The sequence below is a fragment of the Nicotiana tabacum genome, chromosome 13, assembly GCF_000715075.1.
Source record: "Nicotiana tabacum cultivar K326 chromosome 13, ASM71507v2, whole genome shotgun sequence".
NCBI lineage: Eukaryota > Viridiplantae > Streptophyta > Magnoliopsida > Solanales > Solanaceae > Nicotiana > Nicotiana tabacum.
In genome coordinates, this window is record NC_134092.1 from 119,278,446 (window position 1) to 119,299,039 (window position 20,594).

A 20,594-nucleotide genomic window follows, 5' to 3' on the forward strand; every position below is an offset into this window, starting at 1 on the left:
TTTGAAAAAGAAAACTAAGGAAGAGAAAGTCCGATCTCATTTTCTAAAAGCCCAAATGTCGAAGAGGAACCCCCTCCCGGTCTCTCTCTCAAATTGCACATTTGGGCCTGTTTCCTTTTGGTCTTCGGGTTTAAACCAGAACCAAGCCCAACGCGTTCACAATCTGAGAACAACAGTACTACCTTCGTTCCAATTTATGTTACATAATTGTTTTTATGACATTGTAGCTATTGTCACGCTAAATGTTTACATTAAACTAATGGAGACAATATAAATTTTTTCATGCATATATTTATCACTTAATCATGATTTAATAATATGTATTATTTATTTAACTTTTAATTATTAAAATAAAATTGCATGAACATCAAAATGCAGGTTAGGTTTTACCCTTTTTTTTTCTTTTGGAATTACCATCCAAATTGCACGTGCTCGTGGACTTGTACTGCATGCTAGATATGGTACTACAACACAAAATGTGTGTACTACCAGACGAAGAAAAGCTGATGAAACTTGTACTCCTCTCTAACATATAGAGTATCTGGATATGGTTAGAGTGATAATGAAAGTTTGGTCCAACCAATACTCAATGTCCCTTCTAACGGAATCTTATGACATTCGATGACCCCAAAAACTCTTAAGAAAGGGAAAAGCAAAAACCTTTCACCTTTCGATACCACCAAAGTCTATGGTGGGATGGAGACGATTTTTTCAACCTTAAATAAAGGTCTTGATTTGAGTGAGTTTGAGTTCTTAGTATATAAGAAATTTTGGTAAAGAGTAGAGACAAATATAGAATTTTTAAAATATGGGTGTACTACTAAAAAAAGAAAAGAAAAGAAAATATCATGTGAAAATTGCTCTCTTTGTTCCTTTGAATAAATAGTTCAGTATTTAATCAAGTGAACCATTTAGTTATAATGGAGTATGGATATCAACAGATAATATTAGACTCATTCTAGAAAATAAATATATAACATATCTAGTTCGATGGAGAAATCATGAGCTCACGTGCATCATAAACTACTTGATAAATCTGCCCTTGATAGAGAGTGTTTCGTATTTTAATGGACCTTGTGTGACACATATCCGAATTAAACGAAACGTTAATGCAAATATGGAACATCAAACGAAAAACAAAAAAAACTTTGGACAAATGTGGCGTCTAGAACCTCCCATGCCACCAAGGTGGATCGTATTAGTGGAAGACTTTATTTTTTCGTTTTTTTATGATCTTTTAATTTAGAAAAAGAAATTTTTTCATAAAATAACCGCCCCAAACCATAATCTTTGATTGGGACCATTCATGTTAACAAAACTTATATAGACAAACCACTCTTCGCTTGTTTCGATATTTTTTTACTGCTATATTGAAGTGTTGTTATAGAGGACAATATATAATAATAACATAACATTAAAATTAGTTCAGAGAAAAAATTAACTTTTATATTAAATGACTGTTACATGAAAATATTGTTATAGAGAGGTCTGTGATGTTTGGCTAAAATTCTATGTTTTTGCATGTTATTTGCCTTACATTATACCTTGATCTTGTTAACTTTGGTGTGAATATTTGTGACTTGAACTTAATAATGGTATTTTTATGTATAGGAGTCAATTGAAAGTAGTTTGGGGAGTTTGCAGGCAAATTGACGTAAAAAAGGAAGAATTTGGAGGAAGTATAAGTTGGTGTCCAGGAATGCTTGGACATGAATTGGAGAAAAGTTGCAGAAATTGTACCTTAGAGCTACAAAATGGAGTAATAAAAGAAGACGTGCAAGGCAACGAAAAGTCACGGCCATAGACAGTGCCTCGCGCAGAAATATTGGTGCCCCAAACAGTGTCTCACGCAAAAATATTGGTGCCCCAAACAGTGCCTCGCGCCGACGATGCCATCCGAGAAATTTTAATTTCTCACTAGTTTTGGACGTATAAATACATGTAAAAATATTTTTTAGAGGAATTTGGACATACTTTAGACCTAAAGAGAGCACGGAGTCGCCGTGGAGGCCAGAATTCATCAGATTCTATTTTTCTTCCATCAAACTTAGTAATCTTTACGTTTCTTTTGATGAATGGTTGTTTTGCTACCATATCTATGTGGAGCTAAACTTCATGTTCTAGGGTTGTGGTTGTCATGAATATTGAAGTTTATTAATTATATTACCGTTAATTCGAGTTATCATCTTTGGTTGTGTCTCTAATTCTGTGCATAATTGCTTAATTATTTGGCCATCAATTGAGTTATATTTACTATCTATGCTATACTTGGGAAAGCTGTATTTAGATTAGAGTAGAATTAGAGAGAGCTTGTTTCTGAACCCGTGGCACTGGGAAAGATTTCGCGGTTAGGATAGGAATATACCTAACAGTCTTGCTTAGTTGAATACTGTATTATATTCGTTCATGATAGATTCAAGAGCATATGAATATAGGGTTGATATATTATGGATAGACGAATAGTATTGTGGGAACATGCTATTTATATGAATGAATCGTCTTGTCATGTATGTAGGATTGCATTATATATGTTACGCGGCGCCTTCCTGAAGTTCCTTGGAAGGGCGACGTAAGGCTAGGCAACCGATGTCAGTACGGTTGCTGTCCGCCAACTGAGGTCCCCTCCGTACGCTAGACTAGATTGTCAGTGCCGTACGGGAAAACCAATGTCATGAGCAATTGAAAGAGAGCAGAAAAGAGAATTGAGAATGAAAGAAAGCTTGATTGCATTGAATGAAAGCTATTACAGAAAATAAGACGGTGTCGGGGGGGAGAGATACCAGTACAGAGAATTGTTTGCTTGCTTGAAAGTTTTGATTGCTTGGTCCCCCTTAATAATGCTTAAAAAAAATAAACCAAAGTTACATGACTAGACCTATGAAAGCTGGAAAATCATACTTAAAGAAAAAGCAGCAAAACTACTCTATATTTACAATGAAAAGGACTTAGTCTTCTACAAAGCAGCAACAAGTCCGTTGGCAGCAACTTTGTCTTTAGCATCAGGGTCTGCGCGCGCGGCGCTGTTGGCTTTTGCCTGTGGCTGGGTGCTGGCGATGGCTATCGGTGGGGCGACAGAGGCACATGCGCGCTTGTCACTTGGAGCTGCCGAGACCACGTGGCCGACTGTGGCGACGGGCGTTGGGAGGCTAGCCAGGACGCCACGGGGCGCGTCCAAGGGGTCATGGGGCATGGTTGGAAAGCCGCCCATGACATTCTCCCCCACCTGAGTTGGCGACGTCCTCGGCGCCTTCCTTGCAAGGTAATCATCAATCAGGCTCTTGTAGGCTTTGAGGTTTGTTCCCCTCTCCCAAGTATTCTCCTCTGCATCATATCCCTGCCATTTCACCAAGAACTCCTGGTGATCTTTTCTTGAGGCGTGAATCACTCGATCATCAAGAATAGCTTCAGCACGCCTTTTCCCGGTTGAATTGGGGCCTCAAATACTTGGTATTGTGAGTTGGCTTCGTGAAGGATCCTCCATATCTTCCCGAAAAGGTTTCAGGAGACTGACATGGAAAACAGGATGGATTTTCCACCAAGCTGGGGTATCCACCCGGTATGCAACTTTCCCAATGCGCCTTTCAATGGACAAGGGTCCAATATATTTTTGCAATAGGCGAGGGTCATGGACCCCTGCAAACAAGTACCGCTTTGGAATTTTGACCATCACTTTGTCTCCCACCTGGTATTCCACAAAGCGGCGATTCTGATCAGCATGCCTCTTCATCCGCTTTTGGGCTTTGACAAGATAGCTCCGCACTATCTCCAAATTTTGCTTCCATTCTTTTGAGAAGCTAGCAGCCCGAGGAGATTTTGACATATTTTGTGCGTTCACTGTGTGTGGGAGTAGCGGTTGCTGTCTGGTAACAATTTCAAAAGCGCTTTTGTTGGTACTTGAGCTCTTTTGTGAATTGAAACACAGTTGAGCAGCATCCAGAAACTTCACCCAATTCTTCTGTGATCCGGTCATAAAGTGCCGTAGATATTCCTCTAGCATGCCATTGAATCGCTCCGTCTGGCCATCAGATTGCGGATGAAAACTTGAGCTATGACTCAATTTTGACCCGAGGCACTTAAAGAGTTGGGTCAAAAAATTGCTAGTGAAGCGTGAGTCGCGATCACTAACAATGTCTTTAGGTATGCCCCAATATTTGACGACATGAGAGAAGAATAGTCGAGCTGTATCTTCTGCTGATATATATTGTGGGGCTGCTATAAAGGTAGCATACTTGGAAAACCGATCCACCACAACCAAGATAGTTGTGAGATCTCCGACCTTGGGCAATCCGGTGATGAAGTCCAGGGAAACGCTTTCCCAAGGTCTTTTGGGTACAGCTAGTGGTTCCAAGAGCCCTGCCTGCGTCAAGCGGTCTGACTTATCTTTCTGGCATACTAGACAAGTCTTCACATACTGAGCGACGTCATCAATCATTTGAGGCCAATAATATGCACGGCGAAGTAATGCCATGGTGCGTTCCTCGCCGGGATGACCGGCCCATAAAGTGTCATGGCATTCTGCAAGAAGAGTCCGTCGCAGATCTCCTCCTTTAGGAACATAAAGTCGGTTCCCTTTCACCTTCAGGAACCCATCTTTGGTGTAGAACTGGCGAGTCTTGCCCTGTCCTACCAGATCAACCAAATACTGTGCAGCAGGATCCTTGATGAGTAGATCCTATATCTGGTCTTTTATGGTGGTGGTTACTTCGCTTCCCTTTAGGGCGGCGAGTACACACATCGATGCTAGATCAGCTCTCCGACTGAGTGCATCAGCAACATGATTGGTCTTTCTACTTCGGTACTCCAGGTTGAAGTGAAATTCCGCTAGGAGTTCCTGCCACCTAGCCTATCGTCTATTCAGCTTTGGCTGGGTCATGAAATGGCTAACAGCTGTATTGTCTGTCTTGACCACGAATGGGGCTCCCAGTAGATAATGCCTCCAATGGCGTAAGCAATGAACGACAACCAATAATTCTTTCTCATGGGCGGCATAGCGCCGCTCTGCATCCTTCAGTTTCCGGCTCTCGTACGCTACGGGATGCCCTTCTTGTAGCAATACTCCACCAAGTGCATAGTCGGAGGCATCCGTTTGCACTTCAAATGGCTTGGCCAAGACAGGGAGGGCCAAGACTGGGCTACTAGACATAGCCATTTTCAATGCGTCGAAGGACTCTGCTCGCTTGGGGCCCCAATCCCACGGGGTGGACTTCTTGAGAAGTTCTGTCAGCGGCACTGCAATGAGGGAGTAACTTTTCACAAACCGCCGATAGAAGTTGCATAGGGCAAGGAACGACCTCAAGGCATGTATATCCTTAGGAGGCGGCCATTCTGTAATGGCCTGAATCTTCTGCTGGTCCATCTTGATCCTCCCTTCCTCAATGACATGTCCGAGGAAGTCAATTTGTTTCTGAGCAAAGGAGCACTTGGATAGCTTCGCATATAATTCGTGCTCCCGCAATCGGGCTAGGACCTTCCGCAAATGCTCCAGGTGTTCTTCTAGTGTCTGGCTATATAACACAATGTCATCCAAATAAACCACGACGAATTCATCAATGTATTCTCGGAAGACGGTGTTCATCAAGGTGCAAAATGTGGCTGGCGCGTTAGTCAAGCCAAAGGGCATAACCAGGAAGTCGTACGACCCATATCTTGTCACACAGGTCGTCTTGTGCTCATCACCATCTGCAATCCGAACTTGCCAATAACCTGTCCTCAGGTCTATTTTGGTGAATACCGTCGCACCACCCAGTCTATCAAACAAGTCTGCCATTAGCGGAATAGGGTACTTGTTTTTCACGGCGATTTTGTTTAGAGCCCGGTAATCCACGCAGAGTCGTAAACTACCATCATGTTTCTTTTGGAATAGCACAGGGGACCCGTATGGGGACTTGGAGGGCACAATGATCCCTATGTCTAGCATTTCCGTCAATTGTCTCCGAAGCTCGGTGAGTTCGGGTTGTGACATTCTGTATGGCGCCCGGGCAGGTGGCTTCGCACCGGCACCAACTCAATCTCATGGTCCACAGTTCGCCTAGGCGGAAGACGCTTTGGCATGTCTTGTGGCATGATGTATTCAAATTCCAGAAGTAACTCCTTCACGGGTGCAGGAATGGGACCCGAGGAGCGTTCTATATCTTCCATGCAGAGGGTAGCCAGGAACGTGGGTTCATGTCTTTTTATCCCCTTCTTCAACTGCAAGGCCGAGATGTTCTCGGCTGCCATCTTCATGGGAATGCACGGAATAATGCAGGGCTTGGCCTCATTTGCCCCCATCATCAGTAGAATGTCTGCATATGGTGCGGACATGGTATTGGTCTGTCTCAGGAATTCCAACCCCACTATTAACTCAAAGTCATCTATGATCACTACGCACAGGTTGAACTTTCCTTCATAAGGGTCAAGCTTCACTGGTACTTCTTTGGCTATTCCACCCACTGGTTGAGGTGGTAAGTTGATAGCCTTCACACGACCTTTGCCCTTTCCTACAACTAGTCCAAGACGCTCTACCTGAGTCGAGGCTAAGTAGTTGTGGGTGGCACCCGTGTCTATCATTGCCCGAATGGGCTTGCCATTTACCTTCATGTCAACGAACATTAGGGTCCTCTCTTGATGAGGAGGAGTCCTCAAATTCGCCTTCTTATTTCCTTTCCTGGCAATTGGACAGGGGTCCTTCTTCTTGCGGATACCGGCACTGGTTCCCGCTAAGGGCTCAGAAATGGAGCCAACAATTGCATTGAATGCACCTACTGGCTCGGTCTGGTCCGCATCATCGGCGTCGTCATCCGTCCCATCCTCAAAAGCTTGATGGGCGTTCATCTGTGCATGTGGACATTCATTATTCCAATGTGGTCCGCCGCAATGACGACATCCTGAGGGGGCTTCCTCCCCCGATCATTGTTGTTAGATGCAGCACTAGTACTGCCGGAAGAGGGAGCCTTGGATTTGGGTGCACTCCGGTCTCCTCCACTTCTGCTAGGGCCACCAGTGTTTGGTTGGCCCCCTTTGTATCCTCCTCGGACAGGCTGTTGAGGCCTATCCTTCCGGGCTTCCACTTGGTAATCCCCAAGGCACTCTGCTCCTTGGATTGCCTTAGGTAACGTGTCTACCCTTTGTCTCTGCAACTCCATCCGGGCATAAGGTTTCAACCCTTCCAGGAAGGTGAAGAGTTTGTCTTTGTCCCCCATGTCACGGATGTTCAGCATGAGCGCGGAGAATTCCCGCACGTAATCTCGCACTGATTTGGTCTGGCGGAGCTCCCGCAACTTTCTCCTGGCATTGTACTCAACATTTTTGGGGAAGAACGGTAGGCGTATGGCTGCCTTCAGTTCCGCCCATGTCTCGAGGGCATCTTCACCAGCCTTGATGGCTTCGTACTTCACCCGCCAACAGAGTTTGGTATCACCCTGAAGATACATGGCAGCAGTTGCTACCTTTTTAGCTTCTTCTAGGCTTCCCACGGCATCGAAGTATTGCTCGATGTCGAAAATGTAATTTTCCACTTCTTTGGCATTCCAAGCTCCACTGTATGGCTTTGGCTCAGGAATTTTCAGCTTTTGTGCCATGGGGATGAGGTTCACACCACCCCCAAATTGGTTTCCGCCTCCTCGAAGTAGGCCTTGTAAAGCAGCATTGACAACATTGAGCTGGCCTATCAAGTTGTCTATGGTTTGTTGCATGGCAGTCACCCTGTCTGCCTCTTGTTCCATGTTAGCTAAATCCTCGGCACGCTCCTGCTGGAGGACCTCAAATTTACTAAAACTTTCAGCTGCCTCTGTGGCTGCTGTTTGCCGGTCTCCTTCAGAGTCGCGACTGATGTTTTCTATGTCAACTTCGGCCTGGATGAGTCTGCGGTCCAGGTCGTCCAACCTTTGCACTAGGCTGGTCTTTAGATCGGGCACCATTTCCACGATGGGCCGTAATGCGTCAACCGTTCCCTCAAGGGTCGCGGTGCGATCCCCATAATTCACCATGGTCAGAAATGGTGGCAATTGCAATGTAATCCCTTGTCCGATGTCGAGCCTAGGCTCTGATACCAACTGTTACGCGGCGCCTTCCTGAAGTTCCTTGGAAGGGCGACGTAAGGCTAGGCAACCGATGTCAGTACGGTTGCTGTCCGCCAACTGAGGTCCCCTCCGTACGCTAGACTAGATTGTCAGTGCCGTACGGGAAAACCAATGTCATGAGCAATTGAAAGAGAGCAGAAAAGAGAATTGAGAATGAAAGAAAGCTTGATTGCATTGAATGAAAGCTATTACAGAAAACAAGACGGTGTCGGGGGGAGAGACACCAGTACAGAGGAGAGACACCAGTACAGAGAATTGATTGCTTGCTTGGTCCCCTTTAATAATGCTTAAAAAAAAAACCAAAGTTACATGACTAGACCTATGAAAGCTGAAAAATCACACTTAAAGAAAATGCAGCAAAACTACTCTATATTTACAATGAAAATGACTTAGTCTTCTACAAAGCAGCAGCAAGTCCGTTGGCAGCAACTTTGTCTTTAGCATCAGGGTCTGCGCGCGCGTCATTGTCTGCGCGCGCGGCGCTGTTGGCTTTTGCCTGTGGCTGGGCGCTGGCGATGGCTATCGGTGGGGCGACAGAGGCACATGCGCGCTTGCCACTTGGAGCTGCCGAGACCACGGGGCCGACCGTGACGACGGGCGTTGGGAGGCTGGCCAGGACGCCACGGGGCGCGTCCAAGGGGTCATGTGGCATGGTTGGAAAGCCGCCCATGACAGTAATTACGAACTCAATAGGATTGACAAACCGACCACAACCCTGGAATCTTCATCTCCTTTGATTAAAATCCAACCACAATCGCTTGCTCCTAATTAATTTAGCTAATTACTTGTTTAATTTTCGCAATAGTAGTTTAGTAGAAAAATAATATTTTTTTATTTTCTTGGACAGTAAATTGACTTTAGTTTGCTTAGTTAGCGATTAATCTAATTCTCTGCGGGTTCGACATCCGACTTTCGAATTACTTTATTACCTGACGGCCACGTATACTTGCGTGTATTTGGGGAACCAACAGTCTGACTGTATATTTCAAAAATACTTCGATTATTAAAAGATTACAATTTGAATTGTATTTTTGAGAATTTGAATCTAACGATTCTCTGACTGTTATCGTTCAATTAAATTCACATCTTTCCCTTGTTAATTATGTAAAGAACATTTTCGTAACATGGATCATGGATGTGTGAAATTACTTGTTATCAACAGCCTAGACTACGAATTTTAAAATTAAAAGTTAAAAAGGAGAAAGTCTTTCATACAGTAGAATGTAGCTGTATTTGGAATTTATATCAAATTGATGAATACACGAATAATTCACATTCATTTAATAATGATTATTGATGTATTTTTACTTTAATTTTAACTAATAATATTATTAAAATACTCGATCTTGTGAAATATTGAGTGCAAATAAATTTTAATTTTCTCCGAAAGTAATTACTAGGAGCTACTAGTCCTAGAAAATGAGAGATGTATGTAGGGGTGTTCGTCGGTCGGTACAGTACGATATTTAGATATTTTGGTTCGGTATTTTCGGTATTCGGTTTCGTAAAATGCTATATCGATACCGTACCTAATTAAATTTGGTATGGTTCGGTTTTTCTCCTTTCGGTTTCGGTTTATTCGGTTCGGTAACTTCGGTTTATTCAGTTTGAATACTAACTAGTGCATAGAGTCATAGACGGTAATATTCTTAATTAAAGTACTCAAAAGTACAAAACTAAAAACGTTTGTTGACAAAAGTTTTGTCCAAAACCAGCAAAATACCAACCTAGAGAGAGAAAACTTAAAGAAATATCTTGTTACTTGGCATCCCGGTGCACTAAGCTCCCGCTATGCGCGAGGTCAGGGAAAGGGCCGGACCATAAAGGTCTATTGTATACAGCCTTACCCTGAATTTCTGCAAGAAGCTGTTTCTGAAATATCTTGTTACTTGCTTAGAGTTAATTGATGAACTTAGAAAATAAAAAAAATTAAAATTTTAGATTTCTTATATTTATGTTATATTTAATAAAATGTGTATTGTGTAATATAATATATATTTCGGTACGGTATTGGTATTTCGGTATTTTATTTTAAAATACCAAATACCATACCTAATACCAATTTTTTTTTAAAACTTAAACCAAATACCATACCGAATACCAAAATATCGAATAACGAATACCAAAATTTTTGATTTCGGTACGGTAATTCGATATTTAGTAAATTATGCGTATGTACCGAAAACAAAGCAAAAAGAATAGTAGAACCAGCCTATGCATGCGTTTACGTTACGTGAGAACATTAATAATGTGGAACAAAAGGTTGGTCAACCCAACTAGCTAACCACTAACCCTAGTGCCATCCACCCTCACATCACATCTAACACATTTTCAACAACATTATGACTTCATAGTTTTAAATTCCTTGGTATATATATCTATTCATATTATCCTATCTTTTTAAGGTTTTCTACATATTCTTCAAATATTAATATTTAATTATTTTAATTATAAGATTATCCTAATTAAGCGGACGCAATAATAATAATCGGTGATTTCTCTCCCTAAGTGTTGGTGGATAGAGATATCCCATAAAATTAATCGAGATACGCATAAGTTGGCCAGATATCCTCGTTATAAAAAAATTATATATAGTAGATTTTATCTTGATCACTTTTTTTAACATTTAACTAATCAGATGAGTAAAATATGTTTTTTTTAAAATTATACCTTCTTATATAATTCAAAATGTTAAAGATTTTAAAATAAATAAATAATCAGCTAAAAAGACTAATACTTGGAAGGGAGAAAGAATAATATATTGTATTCTTTTGTCCTTTTTCTCGTTGTATAAATAGCGACATAGACACGCTAACTTTCCCATAACCTCAAAGGCCAAACAGATAGTTTCTTCCCACGAAAGCAAAAATCTCCCTCAGTTTTTCCCCCCCTACTACTTTTCATCATCATGTCTCAGGTACCAATTCCTTTTACCCTTCGTTTTCTTTTTCAGATCATTTTGATAATATTAATTACATTCATACTGTTGTTTTACTCTATCTGTTTTGCTAGTAATTGTCATTTGTCAACTATAATAATCTTGGAATTCTCTGAAGGGGATTGAATTTTTCTGGTTGTATATCCTGAATTTTGATTTGGATTTTCTCACTTTGAACTGAAAATTGGTTCTTGGTGTCTGAATTTGTTGTTACAGTGTAAAGAATAGAAACATAAAGCTTTGAAGTTTTATACTATCACTCTTTTGCTTCTTGTTTGTTCCTTATTTCTAGTAATTTATTATCCAACTAGTAATCAATGGGTTTTTCCATCTCTTCTTTCTTGGGTTTCTTACCGTTCAATGATTTCAGGTTTACGAATAAATGTAAGATGGCTAATTATAGTTTATTACTACCTCCCTTATGAACCTATTTCCTTTTTGGTTCGTTTCAAAAAAAATGACACCTTTCTAAATTTGTAAATAATTTTGCTTAAACTTACAGTTCTACCCTTAACGAGAAACTTTTATAACCACACAAATACTCTGGGCCCCTTTTGAATTGTTTAGGACAACAATTTTTTTTTTTAAAATTACGTGTCCAATCAAACAAGTTCACATAAATTGAAACGAAGGGAGTATCTAAATACAAAGAAAATCTTCAATTTTTGAGCTTAAAAATCCTTTTCCCTTTTTGTTAATTGAGGCTGAGACGGGTTGACTCTCTTGAGTCTTGAAACGTACTATTTTAAATTGATAAATTGTTTGAAGTCTTACTCTTGTTTAGTGGGAGGGATAAGGAATAATAAGCTTTATAATTAAATTTGAGATTAGTTTATCCCATGTTTGGTTGGAAATAAAATCACAGCATAACTAATAACTAAATAACTAATACAAGGATTAATTATTCCGAGATTATAGTATTATTTTATCCCTATGAAAGGGTGAGATAACAATCCGAGATAACTAATCCCTGAATAATTAATCCCGAATAACTTGTTCCCAACCAGATGACATTCCAAGACTTTGAATGCAAGCTAAATCGAAAGCTAATGGAATGACCCCTTGCAGTGTCATATCCATCTAATTGATTGAGGATTTAACTTATCCACACTAACAATGTTTAATTATACTTTTAGGGGTCGTTTGGTTTGAATACGGCTTATGGCGTGATAAGTTATGCTGGGATTAGTTATGTTGTGATTAGTTATTCTGGTATTATTTTTTATCCACTGTTTGGTATGTTGTATTAAAAATAACAATTGCATAATTTCTAAGAAGAAGGTATACGTTATCCTGACACTAATTACCCTACCCTCTACAAGGTATAAGTTATCCTGGTACTAATTTTAATCCCGGAATAACTTATACCAGGTTTGCTAACCAAACAAAGTATTAAGGTGGTATTAAATTTTTATACCAGCACTATACCTTCTTATACCTCATACCAAAACTACTCCTTAGTGTACTTTAACGTGCAAGTTGTAATAGGAAACCAGTCATAGTTTTCAAGTTACTAATTCTACTTATTATGAAAAATAATTTCTTGCACTGTTAATATATAAATGTTAAACTTAATTAATTGAAAGTCTTTTTCTTTTTTTGTCTATTGATCATCTAATTCTTATTCCCTAAATGATAGCAGACAGTTGTTCTCAAGGTTGGCATGTCATGCCAAGGTTGTGTAGGAGCTGTGAACAGGGTTTTGGGGAAAATGGAAGGTACTTATATATATAATTGCACTTTTATTATCTTAGCTTGATACAGTTGCCACAATTATTTGAACTGCCTTTTTATAAATCTCCTATACCTAATTTAATTAATATAAATCTCCTATGACGAAAATTTTCTTCCTTTTCTTCAATGGCAAAATGCAGCATTTAATTAAAATTACACTTTGTTTTTAGTACTTCTGTTTTAATTGACCATTGCATAGACGTGTATCATTCAATGTGTAGCAATTTTCCTCTGTTGTATATTGTATAAATATTTGTTGCTCCAATATTGTTTCCTTTGATATCTGTCAATGAGAATATAAGTTACGAGAGTGTGAGAGAGAGAGAGTGTGTGTGTGTATATATATATATATATATATATATATATATAATATGTTTTATACTCATTAATTTTTGTGGAGGTGATTGGTGTAGAAATGACACCAGGTAGCCACTCTACAGAGCTGCTATTTAGGAATTAATCAGTGCGTCATGAATTTCAGTTTTTCAGTTCAATTTTTCCGGACAAAAATGTCCTAAATTCTCCCGAAGTTAAGATTTTCAGTTTAAAATTTCAGGACAAAACAAGTATTGGCTATTCTTTAAATAGCATCCCTGAGAATGACTATCTATGCACTTGCCCGGGTGATTGGTTTGTTCATTAACTAGCTAAAAGTAGCCTCAAAATGCACCCTTTGCAGTCCATTTTGTTCATATAAACCATGTTTAGGGTTATTCCAATGTCTTTCTTTTGGTTAATTTCCAACCACCATAGGAATATCAACGTCCATTGGTTGAGGGATAGCTCACTTTGTGAGCTTCCTGCATTCCACAGTTGAGGTAAAGGGTTCAAATCCCTTTCCTAGGTTTATATTCCCTTCCCTTTTTCCCTCCTCTCCCACCCTTGATGCAATAAAAAAAAGAGTAAAAAAACAAAGTCCATTTTGTGAAAGGCCGGCGATGGCTGAATCGAGCACATTACATGCTCTCGTGGTTTGTCCTTTTGGTGCTTTATCCATCCATAAGTTATTTAGGATAAATTATCCCATGTTTTGTTAGCGGTATAAAATAATACACCAATTGACATATTAAACTATGCCACTATTAGTTGTATACTACTCTAAGTTCAAACCAAACATTGGATAAAGCAATACAAAATTCTATACCAGGAGTAAAAAAGAGCAACTTGGTGCAAAAAGTATCTCACGTTCACGTAGGGTCCCAGTGAAAGCCGAAGGAGGTGTAATGTAGGCAACATATACCATGAGTATTTCATCCAAATTCCTCAAACCAAACGAGTCCGGAGCTTGTTTCTTTTTAACCCTATTACTTTTCGACTCGTTTCATTTTATGTGAACTTGTTTGATCGGATATGGTATTTAAGAAAGATATGTAGATTTCTGATATTTGTGATCTTAACCATACTATGATATTGTAAAATGAGAATTTTACAATTAAACTATTCCAAATATATAAATGTGTCATTCTTTTTAGAGCAAACTAAAAAAATAAATACAGTCACATAACAAACAGAAAAAACACAGAGAGTAATATTGTGAGCTAACTAATTTGACCATACAGTTTGATGAATTACTGTTGGACATTTGACTCAAATCTTCTCTGCAAATCATTCTAGGTGTTGAATCTTATGACATCGATATTAAGGAGCAAAAAGTAACAGTAAAGGGAAATGTGGAGCCAGAAGCTGTTTTCCAGACTGTTTCAAAGACTGGAAAGAAGACTTCTTTCTGGGAAGCAGAAGCACCAGCACCCGCACCAACTGAACCCGAAACAAAGCCCGTTGAAGCAAAGCCTACAGAAGAAAAGCCCGCAGATACAGCAGCTGAACCCGAAGCAAAGCCCGCAGACGAAAAGCCTGCAGAAGCTGTTGCTGCAGCCTGAAATTTATATCATGCTTATGATTTGTGCAACTTTATTATGACTAAAGCATAATGTAATGTGTAACAGTTAATCAGAGCTTAAATAATGTCTTTCTAATATTAATTTTTGCGTTTGTTTTCTTCTTGTAATATAGATAAGAAGTCTTGTTAGTGCAAGACTAACATCTATACACAAGGAACTACTACTATATATACTGGAGTCTATTGTTTCACCAGTCTACTGGAGTTACCTACGGTTATTGTTTACGGAGAGTGATTTCACTAATCAAATGGAGATCAAGGAGCCTACTTCTGATATATTCGGGTCCCGAGTTTAACTTTTGTTGACTGACAGACATAAAAAATATTTACACAATTAGGTTAAATTATTAGGTAAATAGAAGTAAATCTATGATGGACATTAACTTTTAACCTTATCAAAACGATCGCCGGCCGAGGTTGGTTTGGTGGCATACTACAAATGTTTTTTTAGTTATATGGTCTTTTATAGGATATTGGTAAAAAATAACACATAGGAGATCCGTAAGTAAAACACATCAAATTGTTATAAGGTTATTTTTTTCTATTTGAATCATAACTGGTCGGAGATCATTTCCTCCCTACCATCACACACATATTAAACTACATTATTAATACTGGTCGATTGTTTAAAAAAATCCTTATACTGTCACCGTATGTAATTTAAACTCTGCGATATATCTTAATTGCTCTCTCTAATATTTTCACATGATCACGCTCAAAAGTGTATAACAGAGATCAGTGAGCGTATCTATTATATTGTTTCCAAATACACTAAACTGAAATTAGAGTGGTACTCGCGTTCTTAGCAGGAATTGCTTTCTTGTTTGAAATATAGAAATATAGCAAACAACATATATAGAGTTTCCTTCAATTTTCTTATCCATTTGCTACATAATAAGATCGGGAGTTTTGTTGAGACAACGACAAATATCATATGAAAGTAAAATCCTTTTTAAATCTTAAATAACGAGCTAACATTTTTTTTTTTTGTTGCAGTTATATCAATGAGTTAATTAATCTAATAAACAAGCTAATTCAAGCATCAACACAAATTTATTTATTCTGAACTGATGTCAATGTGATCGGTTTACCTGCATCCCGAGAAAATTACCAGCTAAACTAATGTTTCAAAAAGAAAAACATGATTTTGTACGTTAGTATCATTTAAAATTTTAGGGCAAATACTATTAATTATCACTGAAAAGAATAATGATGATGGGAATTAATCACCTGAAAATTGACATACACGTTTCACGGCATTAAAACATGAATTAGACTACACAGGTCTAATATTTAAAAAACGACTTGTTTTATTAGCTAGGTTTGGTTTGAAATTCAGGAGAAAAAAAAAGAAGTAAATACGCGACTTACTTCTCAGTAAGTTCCTTTCCAATTTATTTATTTAAATTCATTAGATGCCTTGCCTAATGTAATGTACTTAGTAGTTTCGAAATATGTATGTAAGCAGAATCCTTTTCTTTTTCTTTTTCTTTTTATTAAATCTAAAAGAAGAAAGAATCAAGATTCCTTCTATTTTCTTTCTCTACTTGTTATAGAATAGTAATGGAGTTTGTGGAGCAAATTCACAAATAAAAATACTACTAAATGAGTAAGAAAGTCAAACCCCTATTTACAAATTAAGAAAGCTATCCTAATGGGTTGAATATGACATATTGGCTATGAACTAAGAAATTTTACACGTATTGGCAACCAACTAATAAAATAAACTGACCAACTCAATCTCCAAGAGGGAATTGTTTTTCAGAAAGACAAATTAAGAATGGAGAGGAGTGTGGGTTTTTTTATTAATTTATGGAGAATACTTGTAATGATTCCTATGAGCACTATTTTACTCTTATTCAAAATTAAGGAGCTTTTTTTGTGGCGATGCGATGTGCTTCACCTAGGCAGTCATGTCCTCGACCTAATAGTCTAATCGCCAGTGGCGAAGCCACATGGTCATAAGGTGGTCAACTGACAACCCTTCGTCGAAAAATTGTACTGTGTACATAGATAAAATATTATGTTTTAAAGGTATATAACACATATTGAACACCCTTTGTCGGAATTTTTTCACTTCTTTTAAATTTGAACACGCTTGGAGAGATTTCTAGCTTCGTCACTACTAATCGCTATGTTCTCCATCGATGTGAGAGCCAAGATATCCGTGGCCAATAGTCATGTTCCAAAGTAAAGATATGAAAAGCAGTTAATTAAGTCAATTTCCAAGGAATGTTGATATATTAACACACATAAAAACTGTTTCTTTTCTATTCTTGTTTCCTCTTTTTTTCTACTTATAGGCAACTAATGGTAAATAATTATAGGAAAAAAAAGACGTCAAGCTAAATATATTCAAATAAGGTGGTGGTTGTGGAGTCCTTCAAAGGTCAGACAATATTATCTCGAGAATACTTCAACTATACAGTTGGTATTACAGGCATTCATGTTTTGTTTTTGTAACATATATGAACAGTTCCTTCTGTAATTATAGATTGGTTCAAAGAATCTCTCATACTATAAATACTCCAATGTGTTCATAAGTTATATATATCCATCACTTAAGGAAAACCAATTATTACTAAGAAAAATTCATAGTGTCTAGCTGCTATTGAGTCTTACAAAGATGGACTCCAAGAGCTTCAACCTTTCTGTTCTAGCACTTTTAGCTTGCCTGATTTTATCTTTTTCAGTACCATCTCTTGCCTATGGGAAACAAACAACATGGCCACCACTTAGAGTTGGTTTCTATAGATATAGTTGTCCCTCTGCTGAAGCCATTGTGAAAAATGTTGTATACAAAGCCGTATCGCGTAATCCAGGCATTGCTGCTGGCCTTATCAGGCTACATTTTCACGACTGCTTCGTCAGGGTACGTATGCAAATTTTTGATTTATGAGTTCTGAATTCTAGAAAAGGCAGATTTTCGGATTCAGGATAAATTATTTGTACATATATAGACATAGAATTTTGGCCAAAATTACTGGAACCTGTAGCTAGAACTCTCTTCGCCTCTGATTATATGTGCTGATTTAATTTCCACATGCATGCTGGTATTTTTATTTTCTTTTGATAATTACTTCACCTAATTTCTGTGTGTTATTTATATAATTAGGGGTGTGATGCATCAGTATTATTGGATGGGCCAAACTCAGAGAAGGAAGGTGTTCCTAACAAGAACAGTTTACGAGGTTTCGAGGTTGTTGATGCAGCAAAAGCACAACTTGAGGCAGCATGCCCTGGAACTGTGTCCTGTGCTGACATTCTTGCCTTTGCTGCTCGTGACAGTTCCTATAAAGTTGGGAAAATAAACTATGATGTCGAAGCTGGACGTCGTGATGGTCGTGTTTCCATTGACTCTGAAACATTAACCAATCTTCCTTCTCCATTCGTCGATGCCAAGGAACTAGTCAAGAGCTTTGCCAGAAAAGGTATGTCCGCTGATGAAATGGTGACCCTATCTGGCGCGCATTCCATTGGTATTGCTCACTGCGCTGTTTTTGCTAACCGCCTTTACCCTCAAAACAATCAACAAAATCTGCCAATTGATCCTGAATACGCCAACTTCTTGAAGTCCATTTGCCCACCAGAAGCACTTACAAACGGGACAGGAGTTGCGAACCCTGCAAATCTTGATGTCCTGACACCAAACTGGTTGGATAACAAATACTACGCGGCGTTAAAGAGTAAAAAGGGGCTGTTGATTTCTGATCAGACATTACTGGCCAATCCTACAACTGCCAAAATGGTGAACTTTAATGCAAGATATGGTTCAGTTTGGGCTAAGAAATTTGCAGCTGCAATGATTCACATGGGTCAATTGGATGTCCTCACAGGTCGAAAGGGAGAGATCAGGAGGAATTGCCATTTCAATAATCTTTTGCCTTCCTTAATTTTATAAGGAATGGTGATCAGTACTGTTTCAACTTTTCCCATCCTACATAAGCTGCAAGGATGGTTCAATGTTTGTTACTTAAATTGTTTTTGTTTTTCTTTTTCCCCAATGTTTGTCCAATTGTTTTTGTTTCTTTAATTTTTCCCAATGTTTGTTCGATTGAATATTGAAAGAATTTTTTGAATTAAGTTTTATAAATGATTGGTTTTTGTTAAATTCAACTGCACATTTAATTTATTCATCTTCCAAAAAAAGAGTACATTTGATTTGAGGGACTTGTAACTAGCTACCAACTACCCTATTTTTATTTGAATGTTGAACACTGATATTCGGCTTAAAGTATGTATATTGCCTCGTATTTTACTCATGTTTCATAAATTTCGGATGTGTAATCTTATTATTTGTGCTAATTCATGGTATTTTTATGTGTTGGAGTCATCCGGAGGCAATGTGGAACGAAAATGCACGAGTTGAATCAAAAATAGAATAAAATAAAAAATTGGGAGAGTGTAGCGCCACAGGTAGCGTGGGGTGCTATCTTTGGCCCAGTTTCCATAGGCAAAATATTTCTAGCGCCAGGGCTAGCGCCCCACGCTACCCTGGACGCTGGGTGACGGGTTTCACTCCTATTTCATCCCGGATAATATTTTTCGGTCCTACACGCCCCGAACGAGGGAACGGGGCTACAACACTCAAAACGATTGACCGGGTCGTTACATAAATACATCATCTGTTTGAAATATACATGAACAGATTAATAATTCTAAAGCTACCAAGAACAAAAGGCAGTTATGACTAAAACGGAGGTACATCTTAAATTCCAGCTCCCGCCATACACAGCAACATCAACATTCAAAATTTGTACGCAAGGTGCAGAAGTGTAGTATTAGTACAACCGATCCTATGTACTCAATAAGTAACAAACCTAACCCTAGGTTGAAAGTAGTGACGAGCTTGGACAAAGGTCGAGTCCAACACCAATAGCCAGGAACATCTCATAACAATATAACTAAAGCAGTACAAGTAATAACTCAAAGATATAATGCTCAGGTCGTTCACAGTTCCGGAAAATAGACACGCTTTTCAAGTATAACAGTAAAATCTAAATCTTTCACCGAAATAACCAAAATATGAGTAAATCTGAAAAATAAACTGTGATTTTTCCCAAAAGCTTTCAACAACAGGTAAGATGTTTCATTATCAAATGGCATGAAGAAAGCACATCTCTATGCCTACATGTCAATGTGCATGTGAAGTCATGAATATCACAATACCGTACCGCATGAGAAAATGCATCTCAATGCCCACATGCCATGTATGCATGTCAACTGTAATGCAACACAGTGATAAAACTATATGCATACTCTCGGAGCATCAATTCGCTCAGTCCTCCCAGTCACTCAGTACCTGCGCTCACTATGGGTGTGCAGACTCCGGAAAGACGGATCCTGCCCAAGCATAAATATAATCCAATCATGGAATGAATCAATAAAGCATGCTCCGATCCCATAAACATCCTCACAATCAGGCCCTCGACCTCACTCAGTCATCAATCTCTACTGTCTCTCGGCCTCACAAATCTCATGTCAATCAACCCAAACAACGATAATATGCTGTGAGACAATTAATATCAGAGACTGAGATATGATATGCAATGAATGAGTATAACTAAGTATGTAATTGTAATTTAAGCAAATAACTCAATAGTAGAAATGACCTCAGTGAGACCCAACAAGATAAGTATATAGCCTAAACATGGTTTCTAACATGGATCACAACTCAATTACTCTAGCACGTAGAAATTTAATAGATAGAAACAAGATTACGTCACTACACAGTGCCACAGAATCAATCGAGTCATAATTCACATGGTGCACGCCCACACGCTCGTTACCTAGCATGTGCGTCACCTCAACACCAAACAAATAACACGTATATTCAAGGGTTCATACCCTCAACACCAAGTTTAGAAGTGTTACTTACCTCGAACAAGCCAAATCCAATACCGAGCAAGCCAAATAATACTCCCAAATGCCATCCCACGCATACCGACCTACGAACGGCTCG

The 20,594-nt window shown here is 38.7% G+C and overlaps 2 protein-coding genes across 3 annotated transcripts; both read left to right on the plus strand.

The window, feature by feature from the left end:
* Nucleotides 1-10,836: 10,836 nt before the first annotated feature.
* Nucleotides 10,837-14,826, plus strand: LOC107760780 (copper transport protein ATX1). Of its 2 annotated transcripts, none has more exons than XM_016578886.2 (3): nt 10,837-10,977; nt 12,641-12,716; nt 14,347-14,826. In XM_016578886.2, the coding sequence occupies exons 1-3, from the start codon at nt 10,969-10,971 to the stop codon at nt 14,610-14,612; spliced, it is 351 nt and encodes a 116-aa protein (XP_016434372.1). In that variant the 5' UTR covers nt 10,837-10,968; the 3' UTR covers nt 14,613-14,826. The 2 variants fall into 2 exon arrangements, with proteins under 2 accessions (XP_016434372.1, XP_016434371.1); XM_016578885.2 differs by having other exon boundaries at nt 10,853-10,977; nt 12,638-12,716.
* A 2,306-nt stretch (nt 14,827-17,132) lies between these two features.
* On the plus strand, nt 17,133-18,728 carry LOC107760781 (peroxidase 5-like). The gene is made up of 2 exons (XM_016578887.2): nt 17,133-17,504; nt 17,748-18,728. Exons 1-2 carry the CDS (start codon nt 17,259-17,261, stop codon nt 18,531-18,533), a joined length of 1,032 nt encoding a protein of 343 aa, XP_016434373.2. The 5' UTR covers nt 17,133-17,258; the 3' UTR covers nt 18,534-18,728.
* Nucleotides 18,729-20,594: the final 1,866 nt, after the last annotated feature.

What these genes read in the sequence shown, in the direction of transcription:
- LOC107760780 (XM_016578885.2), top strand. An exon ending in GGTTTTGGGGAAAATGGAAG is followed by an intron (nt 12,717 to 14,346) that starts GTACTTATATAT and finishes AAATCATTCTAG; the next exon opens with GTGTTGAATCTTATGACATC.
- LOC107760781 (XM_016578887.2), top strand. Translation starts at nt 17,259, where the DNA reads ATGGACTCCAAGAGCTTCAACCTTTCTGTTCTAGCACTTTTAGCTTGC. An exon ending in TTCACGACTGCTTCGTCAGG is followed by an intron (nt 17,505 to 17,747) that starts GTACGTATGCAA and finishes TTATATAATTAG; the next exon opens with GGGTGTGATGCATCAGTATT.